Source organism: Scylla paramamosain, chromosome 27 (assembly GCF_035594125.1).
Source record: "Scylla paramamosain isolate STU-SP2022 chromosome 27, ASM3559412v1, whole genome shotgun sequence".
Lineage (NCBI taxonomy): Eukaryota > Metazoa > Arthropoda > Malacostraca > Decapoda > Portunidae > Scylla > Scylla paramamosain.
In genome coordinates this window covers 14887523-14908055 of record NC_087177.1, presented here as the reverse complement: position 1 = coordinate 14908055, position 20533 = coordinate 14887523, and the positions used below count along the sequence as shown (strand labels likewise).

At 39.7% G+C, this 20533-nt stretch overlaps 1 protein-coding gene and 1 long non-coding RNA gene across 3 annotated transcripts in view; one reads left to right on the top strand and one right to left on the bottom strand.

The window, feature by feature from the left end:
• Window positions 1-3091: 3091 nt before the first annotated feature.
• LOC135114270 (uncharacterized) lies at window positions 3092-17831 on the top strand. Its single transcript, XR_010275471.1, has 2 exons — window positions 3092-3370; window positions 13054-17831. It is a non-coding gene; the product is annotated as an uncharacterized LOC135114270 (long non-coding RNA).
• LOC135114269 (protein Aster-B-like) overlaps window positions 16883-20533 on the bottom strand; it is an 84310-nt gene continuing 80659 nt past the window's right edge. For both annotated transcript variants that reach the window (XM_064030136.1, XM_064030137.1), the window contains exon 15: window positions 16883-20469. In XM_064030136.1, coding sequence (XP_063886206.1) covers window positions 20236-20469 — 234 coding nt within the window. In that variant the 3' untranslated portion in view covers window positions 16883-20235. The remainder of the gene's footprint in view (window positions 20470-20533) is intronic.

Below are 20533 nucleotides of genomic sequence, written 5' to 3'. Positions count from 1 at the left end.
CCTCCATACACTGTGCCCACTCTTGGAAGAGATCACCGCCCAGGCTTCTATCATACCATCTTTCATACATCGGGGCCTCTTTCTCCTTGTATCATTCCAGGGTCTTTTTTCTTTCCATCTCATTCTTCCATTCATTCAGTCCCACACATTTCACTTCTTTGTCTATCTCATTCTTCCATTTTCTCACATCCCATTTGGCTCCCACTCTGCCTCCTCTTGTTACCACCCATTCACGCTCATTTTGATTCCTCCCAACCATTCTTATCGCCCACACAACTTGCAATCCATTCTTGTCTGTCATTCTCATGCACCTCTTCCTCCATTTGCTTCCACTTTCATTCCACAGGTACACCTTCCTTGCTATTCTTGCATCATCCATTCTCTCAAGCCTAATCTTGTACCTAAGTGTGGCTTTTGTGAGTCTTTCCCAGGCTTCTATCATACCATCTTTCATACATTGGGACCTCTTTCTCCTTGTACCATTCCAGGGTCTTCTTTCTTTCCATCTCATTCTTCTATTCATTCAGTCCCACACATTTTATTAGGTGGTTTTGATCTTGATGATCTTGATCTTATTCGTATAGGTGGCTTGGGATCACTCCTAAGTGCGGCCTTCGGATCGGCAACTCCTGTAAAGGGGAAAAAAAAAAAAAAAAAGAACAGCATCCTCTACACTAATTGTTCCTACATCTGGCACGCCACATTCTCTCCAGAAACTTTTCACCGCCTCAATCATTCTTTCATTCGCCTCTCTACACAGTCCCAGCAACAACAACATCCACTCTCTTCCTGTCTTCTCCACTCTTTCATTCCTACTCATGCCCTAACTCAGTCAATATCGCTTGCATCATCTCATTCCTGTCTCTGGCATACTTCACACATTCCAGCACCACATGTCCTACCGTCTCATGCTCTCCCATGGCACACTTTGCTGCGGGACTCAGACCACCTGTAACTCCTTGCGTTCACCTCCATACACTGTGCCCACTCTTGGAAGAGATCACCGCCCAGGCTTCTATCATACCATCTTTCATACATCGGGGCCTCTTTCTCCTTGTACCATTCCAGGGTCTTTTTTCTTTCCATCTCATTCTTCCATTCATTCAGTCCCACACATTTCACTTCTTTGTCTATCTCATTCTTCCATTTTCTCACATCCCATTCATTCCCACTCTGCCTCCTTTTGTTACCACCCATTCACGCTCATTTTGATTCCTCCCAGCCAATTTCATCGCCCACACAACTTGTAATCCATTCCTGTCTGTCATTCTCATGCACCTCTTCATCCATTTGCTTCCACTTTCATTCCACAGGTACACCTTCCTTGCTATTCTTGCATCATCCATTCTTTCAATCCTAATCATGTGCCTAAGTGTGGCTTTTGTGAGTCTTTCCCTAAAAGTGCCCCATCCCATATCACCTCTCAAGGCTTCTACTGCTGTGTACTTCGGTGCACTCAGTGCCATCTTTACTACTCTATTATGGCCCACTTCTAACTTATCAGTTTCACTTTCATTCCATGCAATCACATATGTACTATATATACTTGGCACAGCCACACTCTTCCACACTTCTCTCAACAAATCATACTTACTCGCTCTCATCCTTGCCTCGCTTCCCAGTCGACTTAACCACTGGTTTACCAAACTTATCTTTTCATTCTTTGCCTTTCCACACCCACTAGGACTCATCCACATCCCTAAGTACTTGTATTCTTGCACCTGTTTCAACTCATTCTTTCCAAGTCTCCATATCACATTATTTTCATCCTCTGACCTATTCACAACCATTACCTTGCTTTTCTCACTGCCAAACTTCACTCCAAAGTCTTTTCCATACCCATCCACAACATCCAACAAACTTAGAAGCTCATTTGCCGATTCACTCATAACCACTACATCATCTGCATAAAAAAAAAAAAAAAAACACACATTTTATCATTCCCCACATTTACCCCTACATTCATTCTTCTCATTCTGGCCGCTAACTCCTCTGTATACAGGCTAAAAAGGGTTGGTGACAATATACAGCCTTGCCTAACTCCTCTCTTACTCTTCACCCAGTCTGTTTCTGATGATTCTGAATAGGTCAGAGGATGAGAGAAATTCAGTGTGGAGGCTGGGAGGAATGTGTTGCAACAGACAGATGAATACAAGTACCTGGGAATGTGGTTGAGTCCGAATGGCTGTGAGAAGCCAAATAATGAAAAGATAAGCAAGGTGAACCAGTGGGGGGACCGTCTAGGAAGTGCAGCAAGGATGAGAGCGAGTAAATATGACGTGCTGCGAGAAGTTTGGAAGAGTGTGTCGGTTCCGAGCATTATGTATGGTATGGATGTGATTGTGTTTAATGAGAATGAATTAGAAAAGGTCGAAGTAGGACATAATAGAGTAGCAAGGATAGCACTTAATGCACCAAGATATGCAACGATAGAAGCCTTGAGAGGGGACATGGGTTGGAGTACTTTTAGAGAGAGACATGCAAAAGCAACCTTGAGGTACAAAGCTAGATTAGAGCAAATGGATGATGCGAGACTAGTGAGAAAGATGTTTCTGTGGAATGTTAGGAGTAGCAGGTGGGGGAAGAAGTGTGTTAAAATGGTGGTAAAGAGTAGTTTGGAAAGTATTTGGGCTTTTGAACGATTTGAGGGGAGACATGATGAGAGTGGAGTATGACTGCCAGAAATGGGGAGGAGTTAGAATGGGATGTAAGAAAGTGGAAAAAACGAGATAGACAGAGCGGTGAAAATGTGGGATTGAGTGAATGGAAGAATAAGATGGAACATAAGAATACTTTGGAGTGGTATAAAGAGAGAAAGGTCCCAGTGTATGAAAAGTGGTATGAGGGAAGCCTGGGCGGTGATATCTTCCGAGCGAGGGTACAGCGTATGGATGTGAACGCAAGGAGTTACAAATGGTCTGAGTCCAGTAGCAATGTGTGCCTGATGTGTGACATGGGAGAGGATGAAACGGTGGAGCATGTGGTGGTGGAGTGTGTGAAATATGCTAGAGACAGGAATGAGATGATGCAAGTGTTGCTGAGGAAACGGGCATGCTATAATTGAGAAGTCAGGAAGGGAATGGATGGTATTGCTGGTGGGACTGTGTGGGGAGACGAATGAAAGGATGATTGAGGCAGTGAAAGAGTACCTGGGGAAAATGTGGCGTGCTAGATGTAGGAACTAGTATTGTGATAGATGCTGTATGACTCTGCCGTTTTCTGCTGTCATTCTTTTTTCCCTACAGGAGTGCCGGTGCAAGGGCCTGGCATGGGAGGAATCCTGAACCTCCTGACCTGTAAGATCAAGAACAAGACAGTGGCGGCAAGAGGACGAGAGAGGAAGCTTGTGACTCCGCTCCTGTGTTTCTAAGTAACTTAACGGATTTTACTAATAGTAAAAATCATGATGGCTATAGATGATTGCAAGGTGTGCAAGGAGAGTGTGACGACTAGACGTAGTGGCGTGGAGTGTGAGGTGTGCGAGTTATGGTTCCACACAGCCTGTGTGAAGCTCAAGGCTTCCACCAAGATGCTGAGCCATAAAAACGTTTTTTTTGTGTGATGAATGTCTGGAGGCGGCGAAAGAGAGGCTGAAGACCAGGAAGGAGGACATGATGGCCATGGAAGTACAGACGACGACGGTAGTGACCAGCATTAAGGACACACAGACGGAGGACGCCAAGAATGAAGACACAGGCAGGACATCCTGGAAGACAGGGGCATGCAAACGGAGGAAAAAGACCAGCAACCACGAAGAGGTCCAACAGTGAAGAGAATGATCCAGAGGAATTCCCCAATCTGCATTGTTGGGGACATCATGGTCAGGAATGCAGGCTCCCACCTTAAGACCAAGATGAGCGGGAGCTCACAGGAGTGTCTGAGGAGAGCCAAGATTAACAAGGTAAAGACTGACTGAGAAGACCCAGAAATTTGGGAATGGTCTACTTGTGAACTAGGGCGGCAATAATGACCTGGAGAGGACTGGAGCCGAAGAAACAGTGAGGGAGGTGCTGGAGGCAGTGAAAGCTGTTGAGGGCAAGAACCAGAGTGTGGCCGTGGTGGGAATGATCAGAAGGCCAAGAGAAGGAGACCGGTATGAGCGACTTAGAAGATGGACGAACTGCAAAATCCAGGAGGATCTGAGGGGTAAGAAGGGCAACTAGCATATTGACCTGGACACTACTTCCTGCTGGGATGCACCTTAATGAAGTCGGCAACAAGAGGATGTGCAGGAGGCTGCACAAGTGGATGTGTGCAAGGTCCACTGTGTGCATGGACTCTGCCTGAATGAGGGATAGGACTGCACCGGAGCAAGGAAGAAAAGACATCAGACAGGCAAGGTCATGTATGAAACTCGGTTGTACGAATGTGAGAAGATGGGGCATTGGTAAATTTGAATATGTACACAGAGAGTTGAATGAGTGGAGTTTGGACTTGGTAAGTATAGGTGAGACACACCTGAGGAATATGGTGCAAATAGAAGGGAGTGAGTATGTGATGGTAGGAAAGGGACATAGAAAACAGAAGTTAGGAGGAGGCATAGACTCGCTCCACAGAAAAACGAGAAACCTGAAAGTAGAAGAGGTTGATGCAGGAGATGGTGCAGAGGGTGAGGTTGTGTTAGCTGCCTGAGTAGCGTGTAGGAATGAGTGCGGTAGACCTGAGAGGGTAGTTGTAGTTGTAGTATACCTGTTCTCCCCTGAGGCTCAGAGGAGTCCCAACAGTGCCAATTATCAGATACTGACAAGAACGGACAGTCACCTTGCTATGTCCAACAGGTATGTGTGTGTGTGTTTTCCTCTTCCAGAATCCTTCTAGTCTTTATCTACTCTTACTGCATCTAAATGACATCCTGGTTCAGGTATTGCTATTGCCCCAAATTCACATTTTACTGAGTTGTTTGGGCAGTGTGAATGAAGTGGCCTGCAGTTTGTTCTTCAAAACAAACAGGAGGGGAGTGAGCATGAGAGATTTTCAGGGAAAGTGAATACAAGTTCTTCTTTTGGTGTAAAGAAAAAAAGCCTTGACATTATGTTTGTGTGGCCTTGTACTTATCATGGACTGTGCACTGGGTTGTATCTGTCAAGCAGGCTTTGAACCAGGAGTGTACTCGTATAGTACCTCATGTGCTGTAGCGATATAGTCTTTGTAGAAGTATATTGTGGTTGACAGCATGAAGGGCTTTGGGGAAGTCAACAAAGACTGGTAATGCTGATAAGTTGTCACCAACAGATTATTAAAGGTGGGAGGAAAATTGATTCAGAGCATGATGAACCCATACTGAGATAGGATTAAGAGATAGGAAGAAATTGGTTCTCAAATATAGTGGTAGATGAGTGGAAAGGACTCGGTAATCATTTTGTTAGTGCTAGGACATTAGGGAGCTTTAAGAGAAGATTAGACTGGGTTTATCGATGGAGATGATAGGTGGAAATAGATGGGTATACTCGTATTTCATACAGGGACTGCCACGTATAAGCCTGGTCGCTTCTTGCAGCTTCCCTTATTTCTTATGTTCTTATGTTCTTATGACAGTGGAAGGTGAGAGACCAGTTAGGAAGAACAGCAGAAAGTACAGTATATTGAAGAAGATTGTAAGAGATCATGCTGAAGAGAGAGTAATTGTTATGGGAGATATGAATGCACACATAGGTATTCTAGGTGAACAAATGAATAGGAATGGTGAGATGCTTGATGAGTTTGTGAATGAGATGGACCTTGAAAACCTGAATGAGACCCTGGCAGAAGGATGAGTGACTTGTTGTGCTAGGAACCAGGAGTCTGCGATTGACTCCATGCTAGTGAATAGGAGAATGCGTTAGATTGTGGACCGCATGTGTATAGATGAAGATGGAAGGGTTGAGGTTGTCTTGGACTATAACATGATGGTACTAGAATGTACGTTGAATGGAAGAGACGGAACAAATGCCAAGGCTAAGAGGAAAAATTGGAGACTGAGGGATGTAGGATGGGAGAATTTCCAGGTAGACTTGAGTGAGAGAAACTGGGAGGATAAAAACTTGAATGACGTGGAAGAAATGAATGATAGGTTTGTAGAGAATGTGAGAAATGCATCAGCCAGCCAAATAGGGTATGTAAGAGTGAATGCTAGGAAGCGAAGATGTAAGCCATGGTGGAGTGACAAGCTTAGGGATGCTAGGAAGGGAAGAAAGAGTCTAAATAAGGTGTGCAGGCAGTTGAGAAAGAGGAAGTATGAGAGTAAGGAGGCTGAGAGTGAATACCAGAATGCAGTGCCAGCATATGTGAGCCAGCAATGTGTGACAAAGCGAAAGATAATGAATGCTAAAGTTAGGTGTGAGAGAAGCATTCAGTCCTTAAGAGAGAAAGGTGTTGAAGGTGGTTGAAAATGGTACAGATTCCTGAGGGGTGAAGGAATGCCTAACAGGGAGAATGTGTAGTTCCTGAAGGTGAATGGAGCAGTGGTGACAGATAGGGAAGAAATGAAAAGGGCTTTAAAAGAGTTCTGGGAAGAGATTGGAGGTGTAGGTAAGGTATTTGATGTGAGAGAAGGATGTGCGACACTAGAGAGGAAGGATGTGGATGAGTTGAATGAAAGAATCAGTAGGGAGGAGGTGGAGAAATGTGTGAAAAGGCAAAAGAATGGGAAGGCAGCAGGACCAGACAAGATACCTTATGAGATGTGCGAAAATGGAGGGAAAGCTATGAATGATAGAATGACTGAGCTGTTTAACCAGGTGTGAGAGGAGGAGAGTGCTGAGAATGGAGTGAACGTAGGCCGACTGCTGCATAAGGGAGGATTCAAGACTAAGTTGAAGGATCACAGGTTGATTGCATTAGTGAATACAGTAGGTAAAGTGTTCAGTGCAGTGTTGAATGAGAGATTGTGTAAGTGGATTGAGAGAGCTGGAGTGTTAGGTGAGGAACAGAATGGGTTTCGAGTGGACAGGAGAGCAAAGGAGGACATGTTTGTGGTGAATGAAATGATTGAGAGAAAGAAGGATGGTAGAAAATTGTACTTGGTTTTTTTAGACATAGAAAAGCTTATGATAGAGTGAATAGGAAATGCTAGCTAGAGTCTTAGAAAACATTATGTTGACTTAATATAGTGTGAAGTGTGTATGTGGACAGCGAAGTATGTATGTGGACACAAGAGCTAGATACAGCACTGTTCAGGGGGTGCTGTGAACTTATCATTAAACCCAGCTGTGACCTCACTGAACGTTTCCCTTTGTGTCTCACAACACAAGGGGGTAGTCACAGCCTGCCCTCTAAAGACAACTCTCTTCCTCCACACAAAACTACAAGCACCTAATAATACACACACCCTTCACTCCAAAAATTTTAAAATCATGGTGACTCCTACACCAGCCTCGGAGTCCCCATCTGGGGAGGGGAGCTTGTACACAGAGGAGTTAGCAGCTAGAATGAGAAGAATGAATTAAGGAGTGAGGTTGGGGAATTATGTGCTTTTTTATGCAGATGAATGTAGTGGTTATGAGTGAATCAGCAGATGAGCTTCAAAGTTTGTTTGATATTGTAGATGGGTATGAAAGGGACTTTGGTGTGAGATTTAGCAGCAAGAAAAGCAAGGTCATGATAGTGAATAGGTCAGAGGATGAAGGAAATTCACTGTGGAGACTGGGAGGGAATGAGTTGCAACAGACAGATGAATACAAGTATCTGGGGATGTGGATGAGTCTGAATGGCTGTGTGAAGGCGAAGAATGAAAAGATAAGCATGGTGAAACAATGAGTGGGCTGACTAGGAAGTGCAGCAAGGATGAGAGCAAGTAAGTACATATAGAGAGAAGCATGTAAAGGCAACCCTGAGATACAAGGATAGATTAGAGCAAATGGATGATGCATGATTAGTGAGAAAGGTGTTTCTGTGGAATGTTAGGAGTAGCAGATGAGGGAAGAAGTGTGTTGGGATGGTAGTAAAGAATGGCTTGGAAACTAGTTGGGCCTTTCAGTGATTTGAGGGGAGACATTATGAAAGTGACTCGATTATGATTGGTAGAAATGGAGGGGGTCTAGAATGAGATGTAAGAAAATGGAAGAGTGAGATAGAATAGTGAAATGTGGGACTGAGTAAATGGGAGAATAAGATGAAACAAAACAGTATTTTGGAGTGGTATAGAAAGAAAGAGGCCCAAATGTATGAAAAGTGGTATGAAGGAAGCCTGGGTGGTGATCTTCTCTTCCAAGTGAGGGCACAGTGTATGGATGTGAATGCAAGGGGTTACAGATGGTTGGAATCCTGCAGCAAAGTATGCCAGATGTGTGATATGGGAGAGGATGCGATGGTGGAGCATGTGGTGCAGGAGTGTGTGAAGTATGCCAGAGACAGAGATGAGATGATGCAAGTGGTGCTGAGGGAATTAGGGACATCAGAGTGGAGAAGACATTAAGGAAATGGATGGTGTTGCTGCTGGGACTGTGGGGAGATGAATGAAAGGATGACTGAGGCAGTGAAGGAGTTCCTGGAGAAAATGTGGCATACTAGATGTAGGGATTAGTGGTGTGAAAGATGGTCTATTTTCTGTTTGCCATTTTTGGTTTCCCTACAGGAGTTGCTGTTATAAAGACCTGGCTCTGGAGTAATCCTGAACCACCTGTAGCATCAAGATCAAGATCATTGAATTCCTCATTGATGAGTGTGGTAGACCTGGGAGGGTAGTTGTAGTTGTAGTGTACATGACAGTGGAAGGTGAGAGAGCAGTTAGGAAGAACAGCAGAAAGTACTGTTAGTATATATATATATATATATATATATATATATATATATATATATATATATATATATATATATATATATATATATATATATATATATATATATATATATATATATATATATATATATATATGGTAGTATACTGAAGAAGATTGCAAGAGATCATGCTGGAGAGAGTGATTATTATGGGAGATATGATTGCACACAGGTATTTTAGGTGAACAAATGAATAGGAATGGTGAGATGCTTGATGAGTTTGTGAATGAGATGGACCTTGAAAACCTGAATGAGACCCTAGCAGAAGGATTAGTGACTTGGTGTGCTAGGAACCAGGAGTCTGCGATTAACTACATGCTAGTGAATGGGAGAATGCGTGAGATTGTGGACCGCATGTGGATAAATGAGGATGGAATGGTTGAGGTTGTCTTGGGCTATAAGATGCTGGTACTAGAATGTGAGTTGAATGGAAGAGACAGAACAAATGCCAAGGCTAAGAGGAGAAAGTGGGGACTGAGGGATGTAGGATGGGAGAATTTCCAGGTAGACTTGAGTGAGAGAAACTGGGAGGATGAATACTTGAATGACGTGGAAGAAATGAATGATAGGTTTGTAGAGAATGTGAGAAATGCATCAGCCTGCCAGATAGGGTATGTAAAAACAAGTACCAGGAAGCGTGCATGTAAGCCATGGTGGAGTGATGAAATTAGGGATACTAGAAAGGAAAGGAAGAGACCAAATAGGGTGTGCAGGCAGTTGAGAAAGAGGAGGCATGAGAGTGAGGAGGCTGAGAGTGAGTACCAAAATGCATGTACAGCATATGTGAGTCAGCAGCAAGTGATGAAGTGAAAGATAATGAATGCTAAAGTTAGGTGTGAGAGGAGTGTGATTCAGTCCCTAAGAGAGAAAGGTGTTGAAGGTGGTTGAAAATGGTACAGATTCCTGAGGGGTGAAGGAATGCCTAACAGGGAGAATGTGGAGAGTCTGAAGGTAAATGGAGCAGTGGTGACAGATAGGGAAGAAATGAGAAGGGCTTTTAAAAGAGTTCTGGGAAGAGATTGGAGGTGTAGGTGAGGTACTTGATGTGAGAGAAGGGTGCGTGACATTGGAAAGGAAGGGTGCAGATGAGTTGAGTGAAAGAATCAGCAGTGAAGTGGAGAAATGTGTGAATAGACAGAAGAATGGGAAGTCAGCAGGGCCAAATGAAATACCTTATGAGATATACAAAAATGGAGAGGAAGTTATTGATAAAATGACTGAGTTATTTAACTAGGTATGGCAGGAAGAGAGAGTGCAGAGAATGCAGAATGGATGCAGAATGACTCTGGTGCACAAGGATACAAGAGTAAAATTTAATTGAAAAATTACTGGCTGATTGCTGAACACAGTAGATAAAGTTTTTAGTGCAATGTTGAAAGAGATTGTGTAAAGTTGATTGAGACAGCTGGAGTGTTGGGTGAGGAACAGAATGGATTTCATGTGGACAGAAGAGCAGAAGATAACATGCTTGTGGTGAATGAAATGATTGAAAGAAAGAAGAAAGATGGTAGTAAACTGTACTTATGTTTTCTAGACATAGAGAAAGCTTATGATAGAGTGAATAGAGAAATGCTAGGTAGAGTCTTAGAAAAGATTGGTTTGAGTGCAAAGGTAGTTAACATAATGTGAAGTATATATGTGGACACAAGAGCTAGATACAGACTAGGAGTTATAGAAACGGACTGGGTAAAGAGTGAAAGAGGAGTTAGGCAAGGCTGTATTTTGTCACCAACCCTTTTTAGCTTGTATACAGAGGAATTAGCAGCCAGAATGAGAAGAATGAATATGGGAGTGAGTGTAGGGAATAATATGATGTTTGCTTTTTTATGATGTAGTTGTAATGAGTGAATTGGCAGATGAACTTCAAAGTTTGTTTGATGTAGATGGGTATGGAAAGGGACCTTGGTGTGAGATTTAGCAGTGAGAAAAGCAAGGTCATGATTGTGAATAGGTCAGAGGATGAGAGAAATTCAGTGTGATCATCATCATCATCATAATTTTTGTTTAACATCCACATTTTCCCATTAGGGTGGGATTGGACGGGCGATGACTGCTCTCCACAACTGGCGATCTTGTGCCATATGTTCTTCTATTCCCAACAAATTCATATCCTCCGTCACACACTTCCTCCATTTTTTCTTTGGCCTTCCCACCGGCCATTGGCCTCCAACCTTCACCTCCTCCACCTCACTCAACACCCCTCCCTCCGCCCTTCTCACATGTCCGAACCATCTCAGTCTTCTCTTCCTCAGCTCAACAGAAAGGTCTTCAACTCCACACATCTCCACCATCTCAGTGCTAGACCTCCCGTCTTGCCACCTCACTCCTGCCATGTATCTCAGCATCCTGTGGTCATAGCTACGTAGAATATGTCAGTCTGTTTGTCAGTGCCCATGTTTCTGCTCCATACAGAAGAGCAGATCTGACACAAGCTCTGTATACCCTTCCCCTGATCCTCAGTTTTATGCTGCAGTTCACCAATAAACTGGCAATTTCTCACCATCTTCCCCATGTAGCTGCTACTCTTGCCCTTACTGCTCTCTCAACACCCTCTTCACAGTCTAACATACCTCTCAAATAGCAGAACTGTTGTACCTCCTCCAACACACCTCCATTCACCTCCAACCCGACATCCTTGTCATCACCACCACCACCACCACCCTCCTCCTCCTGCACACATCTTGGACATACAAAGTTCTGCACCCGTCTAAGATTCCTCAGACCTGAGCATTGTTGGTGACACCATTTATTACACCTAGTACACAACATTGAGTTTGCTCCCACTCCTCTTCCACAACATCCACATGGCCATTTTCCTGACTGAATTCTTTCTCTAGCTTCATTTCTGGTCACCATTAGTTTTTTCTTCTCCATGTTTATTTTTAGTCCCCTCTGCTCCATCCCCTCCTTCCACCTATTAAACATGTCAGTCACTTCCCTTGATTCTGCTGTCAATACCAAATTATCAGCATAGAGTAGCTCCCACAGGCCATCTCCTCTTGCAAGTTTAGTACCCTCCTCCATTAATGTGATAAAGAGTAGTGGACTAAGAGTTGATTCCTGGTGTATTCCCACTCTTATGTCAAAGTCCCTTGATGTTCTTGCCAATGTTTTCACCCTTGATCTTGATTCCTTTGATGTTCCTGCCAGTGTTTTCACCCTTGATCTGTGGAAACTGGGAGGGAATGAGTTGCAACAGACAGATGAATACAAGTACCTGGGAATGTGGATGAGTCCAAATGGCTGTGTGAAGGCAAAAAATTAAAAGATGAGCATGGTGAACCAGTGGGTGGGTCGTCAAAGAAGTACAGCAAGGATGAGAGCAAGTAAATATGATGTGCTGTGAGAAGTTTGGAAGAATGTGGCTGTTCCGAGCATTATGTATGGTATGAGTGTGATTATGTGAAATTAAAATGAATTAGAGAAGTTAGAAGTAGAACAGAATAGAGTACCAAGGATGGTACTTAATGCACCAAGGTATGTAGCAATAGAGGCCTTGAGAGTGGACATGGGTTGAAGTACTTTTAGGGAGAGACATGCAAAAGCAACCTTGAGGTACAAAGCTAGATTAGAGCAAATGGATGATGCGAGACTAGTGAAAAGTTGTTTCTGTGGAATGTTAGGAGTAACAGGTGGGGGAAGAAGTGTGTTAAGATGATAGTAAAGAGTGGTTTGGAAACTAGTTGGGCTTTTCAGCAGTTTAAGGGGAGGCATGTTGAGAGTGACTGGAGTATGATTGTCAGAAATGGAGAGGGTTTAGAATGGGATGTAAGAAAGTGGAAAAATAAGATAGACAGTGGTGAAGCATGTTGGATTGAGTGAATGGAAGAATAAGATGAAACATAAGAATACTTTCAAGTGGTATAGAGAGAGAAAAAGACTCCAGTGTATGAAAAGTGGTATGAGGGAAGCCTGGATGGTGATCTTCTCTTCCAAGCAAGGGCACAGTGTATGGATGTGAATGCAAGGAGTTACAGATGGTCTGAGTCCTGTAGCAAAGTGTGCCAGATGTGTGACATGAGAGAGGATGGAGCATGTGGTGCTGGAGCTTGTGAAATATGCCAGAGACAGGGATGAGATGATGCAAATGGTGCTGAGGGAATTGGGGCATGCTAGAGTGAAGACAGGGAGTGGATGGTATTGCTGCTGGGACTGTGGGGGGAGACGAGTGAAAGGATGATTGAGGCAGTGAAAGAGTTCCTGGAGAGAATGTGGCGTGCTAGATGTAGGAACTAGTGTGATAGATGCTGTATGACTCTGTATGCCGTTTTCTGTTTGTCATTCTTTTTTTCTCTACAGGAGTGCCGATGCAAAGGTCTGGCTTGGGAGGAAACCTGAGCCTCCTGTAAGATCAAGATAAAGATTCTCATTAAACACAGGTGCTAGTAGGTTATTACTTTATAGTAGTAACATTACTATAAAGGAAGTTGAGTCAAAATCAGAAGACTTACTTATAGCAGAATGTGAAGTGTACACTTTAAAATTTACTTTAATAATTGTTTATATATATGTAAATGATAATACAAGAAATAAATTAGTTGAAGAGGATGTCATAACAATTGGAAATAACACACATGGAAAATATATTATTGCCGGAGATTTCAGCGGTGACATTGGGATTATTGGAAAACAGAAAATAAATAATAATGGTATGTGAGTGTTAACATATTAGAACATCTGAATCTTAATATTTTGAACTGTGATATAGAGAGTGAAGGAGAGACAACATGGCAAGATGATCATTGTAGCACTATTGACTGCATCGATAAATAAAGAATTATATAAGTACTTTGATAATATGAGAATAGATGAAAATGGTGATGAGTATGATCTATCAAATCATAAACTAATAACTGTGAATTTTAGTTATCATGGAAAATTGCAGGGAACCCAAGGAGGGTCAAAGTACAAAGAAACACACTACTTGAAAATAGATGAACACACTACAAAGGAGTATATAAAAGAATTATAAAAGAAGCTGAATACCAGTGAATGCACTATGCCAGACTTAGAAATAAAAATAGAAGAAGTATCAGATAAAAACAATGAAAAGAACCATAAGAAGGAAAATAGGGAATGCAAAAGAAAAGAATTCAACCAGAAATTACGAAATTCAACAACTATACGAGAAAAAGGAAAATATAAGGAACTATACTGTAAGCAAAAAGAAAGTGTGAAAAGTAAAATAGAAAGTGAATTAAGAAAACATGAAGAAAAAATAACTTCAAAAATAAAAGCAGACAAAAACAACAGAAAAATCTGGCAAGACAAGTAAGTTGAGAGGTAAAAGTAATGAGAAGAAAAAAGATATTATACTATATGATAAAGGAGTACAAGAGAAAATACATAAGTATCCTATGAAGATTAAAGAGTTTTGGGAGAAAATTTATAACAAAGAAAGAAATAATATACCAGAAATATGGAATAATAATATAAAACAAGAATATGAAAATACATTCAAGAACTATTGTGACAATAAATCAGTTAATATAGATAATAATGAATTAACAATACAATATCAGTTAAGAGAACACCTGGATGCTGCATTCATGATAAATACTGATGATATAAAACCAATGAAAGACTGTAAAATAACAATGACTGAGTTAGAATACCAAATAGAAAGACAAAGACAAAAAAAGCAGTAGGACCCAATAAAATTAAAACAGAACTCCTTATTGCTATGATACACTATGATAAATGTAAAACAACACTCCTACAGGCATTAAATGATGTCATTGATACTGGAATAATCCTGGATACATGGCCAATCCATCAAATACCAAATTACTGGAGAAAAAAGCAAAACCAATAATAAAAGATCTGAGACCAGTAGCCCTTACAGACATCACATAAATTATTAATGGGAATCATAAAAATAAAATGCAAAGACATCTACAAGAACAGCAGACAGTCTATTTATACTAAATTACTGTATACAGAAGAGTTACAAACATAAGAGATCACTTACATTAATATCAGTAGACTTTACAAACGCATTTGACAGTATAAGCAGAGAAATGTTAATGAAAGTAATGCTGAAATATAAGATACACCCAAAGTTAATTGACCTCATTGCCAAAGTATATACAGAGGACAACACCAAAATATTCCTTAATGATAAAGAAATGTGTAGTATTGAAATAACGAATGGCATACAACAAGGATGCAATGGGTCAACTGTCATATTTCTTATGGTGGCATATTACATCATCCAAAAACTTAGCCAATCCAATGCTAAATTCAGGAATGATGTATGTGCCCTGGCCTCAGTATTTTTTGCTGATGATGGAATGCTTCCTGTAACTAATGAAGATGAGGCTAAACAAAATATAAAGTTACTAATAGAAGTAGCAGAGGACTGTGGATTGCATTTAAATAAGGAAAAAAGCAACATATTGATTTTTTACTCGAACAGTACTACAGAAAACATAGAAGAAATAAAAGTTACTCATCAAATAATTTAGAAACAAAAATAATGAACAAGAGGAACTTTCTGCTTAAACATAGAAAAAATATTATATAAAAGGCAAAACATGCAAACATGATACCATCCATCACAAGAAGAAGCTGCAATAAAGTTCTCATAGGAACAACATATTGGAAAAGTGTTGTTCTACCATTAATAATGTTTGGGGGAGAAGTAGTAAACTATACAAAGAAAGAAATAGATACAATACAAAAAGCAGAAAACAGACCAAACAGGTATGTAATGAATGCCCCAATCTATACCCCAAACAGTGCAATAAGAGGAGAAATAGAAGCATCATCTCACACAGCAAGAGATATGAAAACCAAACTCCACTATATAAGGCACATTATGCAAGGTAACAATACATTACTAAAAACAATCTTTGAAGATATAATGGAAACCTTGAAAGACCCATGGATAAAAACGGTTAAGACATATATGTTAGAAATAAATGTAAATGTCAATAGAATATGAGAAAAGAAGAGATAAGCAACAAAATCAAGGATTGGGACACTGAATGCTGGTAAGTAGAATTAAAAGCTAAACACAGTTTAGCTTCTAATTTTACAGAAATAATATACAGAAATAATATACAGATAGTATAAAAATGAAATCAAGACGGCAATTTATGATAACACCTTACAATCTGACTTGCTGTTCAAGGCTAGAACAAATACCCTAGAGTTAAGATGGAGGAGTAAACATAGAAATGAAGAAACAAGCTTTCCTCTATGTAACTATGATGAAGAAAACCTAGTACATTTTCTGCTATATTGCCCAAAACTACAAGACATCAGAAAAAACACAAGATTCCTCCAACAACCCTATCACACAAATATATTGAAAAATCTCTTACTCTTTGGTAAAGATAATAAACAACAAGAATATAAAAATATCATAACATCACTCTGGAAAAAAAGGATCTGCTTAATAAGACAGAAACAGCAGCAACACTAGAAAAAAAAAAAATTAGGGGTGCTGTTGCAAAGGCAATACCCCAAAATACCAACTGAACTTAACTAAACTGAACTGAGGGGGTTTGGATGCATGCTTCATAATATTATTAAAGAAAAAAAAATTACAAGTGCTGTTCTTGCACATCACTAAAATCCAATTATCACATATACATCGACCAAAGAAAAAAAAATGTAGAAGAGAGAAGCAGCTTGGGGGTGGTTAAGGATGCTATTAATATTTGTATGAGTTATCTTTAAGTAATGAAAATTTTGGTATGGTACGTTTAATACTAAAATGGAATAAAAGTATTAAGTAGGAGTGATGAAATACAGTGAAGTTGTGTGGACACATCAAGTAAATGAAGAGTGATGAGCTGGGAAATGAATTGTGAGCAAAATCTTGGAAGATGAGAATACTGCATAGGATAAAAGAGAATACAAGTGAAAGATATGCAAGTAGAAAGAAAAGGTCTGAACAAGCAAGAATGTTTGTATAATCATGGAGAGATGAAGGTTCTTCTGCCATGGCCATCCTAGAGAAGCTGTGAATAGACCCTGAAGGTATTCCTTGAATGCAAGGGATTTAAAAGACAGGTTGCTCAGCAGGCAGTTGTTAGATGAGGATTGCTTACTACACAGGTAAAATTAGGAACTTTCTTTTCAAAACAGTAAGGAAAGGAGGAGGAAAGAAAGGCACATACTGTATACATGGAGCTCCTTTATTGAACTGTAATATATAACAGCCAAGTTTATACTTAGAATTAATGTATGTACATTGCGTAGTTTAATGCTTTGGGTTCTTCCATGCTTGTATACAATACTAGCAGACAAGATGCATTAACACAAGCTTCAACAGTTATACTTTTTTTTTTCTTTTCCATTTCAAATTGTGCCTCAAACAATGCTTCCCTACCCTTCCTCAAGAACTCAACAGACAACACACTGTGGATGTGAAGTGCATCTGAAGCTATCTTTTATGGCATTTCTTGAAAAAAAAAATTTTGCATGGAAGAATAGGGAAAGATGACATTCCATATCTTTTAAAGCCATAGTCAATACATGGCTATAATCCTAACTGCTAGGAAAGAACATGGTAACCTAATGTTTATAATTACACTATTCTGCAAAGCTACCAATAATCCACTTTCAAAGAACTAAAACCTACCAAATATTTTTTTTAGGAAAAGTGGAATTGATTTTTGTGGGAAGGAAACAAACAATATTTGAGATATCAACATAGTAGTACCAAGTCCATGGCGTGTTTCTTTGTTATGATGATTTCCTTACCTGTACATACGATCCATCCCAACAAAATTACGATAACTAATAGTGCATATGTAACCTTTTGTGATAAAAATTTAGATTAAGTATCTTCAGTTGCTTCAATACTTTGTGTTAAATGCTGGCCACAGTAGGAAGTTAGCTCACAAATATACATTGTTTACCAACTTAGCTAAAACCATAAAACAAATATTAAAAGTATTCATAAACATCATTACTTATGCCTACTTGTATCACAGACAGCTCGTGACACTAAAACATCCATTTCTCAAAGGTGAAATTAATTTAAAATTTTATTGCTATTGTATAATCTGAGGTGCAGTGATATTTGATGGATAGTGTGCTTGATCATTTTTTTTTTTTTTTTTTTAACATAGAATAACTTTCAAATACCAAGAAGAAAATCCAGCAAGGAATCTTGTGCTTCATCAGTATATAAATACTAATAAATGTAAAGTAAAGTGCATTCAGGGTGTGGCTGGTAGAGGTGTTTCTTAAAAGGAAAATGTTTGTACAATTTCCTCCAAGCAATAGACAACACCAGTCCACACAGCCAAATGGAATGACTTATGTTCATATTTTTATCACAAAGAATGACTTTAAGTAGATAAATCCCCCACAATAAAAAAGTATTACAGTAGTGCAAAGATGATGGTAACTAATATAAAAGCAAGCTGGAAGTCAATGTGTGTGGAAAAAAAGTGTCACTGTAAAACTTCCCTTCAAAACCTTTGATTGATAATTAGACAAAAAGGCAATAAATTAGAGGAAATAATGCCAGGCTGAGCTAGACCTGTGATTTTTTTTTTTTTTTACATTATGTACAGAGAATTCCTTAGAATGCTTTGAAAGCATATCTGATATTGTTTGCAATTATGGCAAGATGTAATGCTGTATAAAAATGTTAGAAACACAAGTTCTTCACAGATCAGCATAGATCAGCATTATAGCCAGATAACATTTCTTCTTTTTAAAATAACTAGTTAGACTTCTCTTGCTTTGCATTAATAAAAATAGATTTACTGTAGTGTACATATACAGTACACGTTTACTATCCATACTGATGGGGTGATTGACGAGGAACATCAGGCTTTTCTAGCAATCAAGTGTTGTGTCAATGAGGGCTCAGACATGTTGTGCGAGTCACTAGGTTTATGTAAGTTTCTTTCACAAATGTTGATATCATTCACATTACCAGCATGTGTTTCTTATCATAATGATGGCTTCCAATACCATCCCCATCTCCCCTCCCCCCTTCCCTTAAAAAAAATTGAAAACTAACACACAAGAAAGGTAAATTCCAATGCTCTGTAGCAGCATCCCTTACCAGTGTATGAAAATATTTTTTTCTGAGTGTTACCATTTCATCAACTCTTCTCAACTCCATCACCCTGTAACTGTTATGACTAATTGATTAAATAAATTATTCAGTAAATTTTCAGATTTCTGCTGCTTTGTATTCAGTAAAATGAAGGTGTCCTTAGTTACTTATGGTGAGCAAAACTTTTTTTTTCTGGCTTGCATAGATTGAATAGCTCCTTCCAGCACCTAAATATGCAAGGTGAAATATCACACAGAGATGTGACTCAGATATTCCCTTGGTGCCTCTGTTCTTTTCTCTCATAGGATGCCTCCATGATGCATAGCAATGAGATCTGTTGCTTCTCTAGAAATGGCTGACTGTGATACATCCTTCTAGGACAGTGTTACATGCAGCAGCTGAGGTTGAAATAGATGATTGCAGGAAGCATGCATTTTGTGCCTTTGTTAAGTTAGATTCACGCAGACTTGGGATCAGAAACAGTTGCTGTTCTAATATCTCAGTAGAGTAAAATTGAATTTGGTGGTGAATCTATATGCCAATTACAAGCACATTTTTTTTTGTAGGTAACTTTTTTTTGGTGTAAAATTTATCATAATTATTTTTATTATTGTTAATATTGCTATTAGTATGATCTAGTCCATACATCAACCTGCACAGAAGTAAAAAAAAAAAAAAAAAAAGCCTTCCTTTGGTGACAGAAGGCCCATCTGGGAAATCTGAACACATCAGTGGATAAAAAGAGTATTAAGGAAGTTAACATCTACTGTATTTTCATTCTTGTAAATTATCTCTGTATGCAACTTTTCTCTGCATAAGCAAGAGAAATGGAAAGAGATATCATTGATATCATATAAATACAGCAGCACTGGCATTCAATAATAAGATACTTAAGATCATTCTTGGTGGGTTTGGCATCTTAATCAGGCTAACTCCTGAGTAACCTGCTGTGGGCCACAAAATGGAATGAATTGCATTTATTCCACAATCATCAGCTTCATCCATCAGACACTCATTCTAAACCTAACATGTAGAGGTGGTGAGACATCTCATTCATTCATACACCAGCTCAAAATCTGAATGTTCAAATTATAAGTTATCCACATATATTATTAATTATAAATATAAAACTTGGAAAGAAGTGTAATTGTTAATGATCTCTGATATAAATTTATTGTTCGACTAGATCACCAGCATGATTTCTGGTAAGGCTTGGTATCACTGGCTAAATGACAACTATCATGTGAAAACCGACTGTTCTGACAAAGGTAAGATGGCAGGAACTAAATAATGTTCTTAATACAGAGAGAGAGAGAGAGAGAGAGAGAGAGAGAGAGAGAGAGAGAGAGAGAGAGAGAGAGAGAAAGTCCATCCCAGTCCACCCCCTGTGCAACAATGAAGATTTTTCAGTTCAGTTTCAATTTTTTTCATTTTCAAATAAAAAATTAATTTCAGAGTTCACCGTGCAAATGTCTTAAAACTTCATCACTAGTTGGTTCTTCAGTACTTGGTCCTTTGAGAGGCCCTTCACCTTTGGTCTGTTGGTTCCAATGGCTGGATTCTGGTGGGGCCTTGCGCTGAGATTCTGCCTCATGTAAGCTTTGAATTTGTCTTAGGAGTAATTGGAGTCTTGAGGCATGATGTGGAGGGATGGAAGTGTGGAGGGAACGTAAAGACTCTTCAGCCTGGAAACAAAAATCAAGTTAAAGTTAGCATGTCAAAAGTTAACAGAAAGGATCATTAGATATC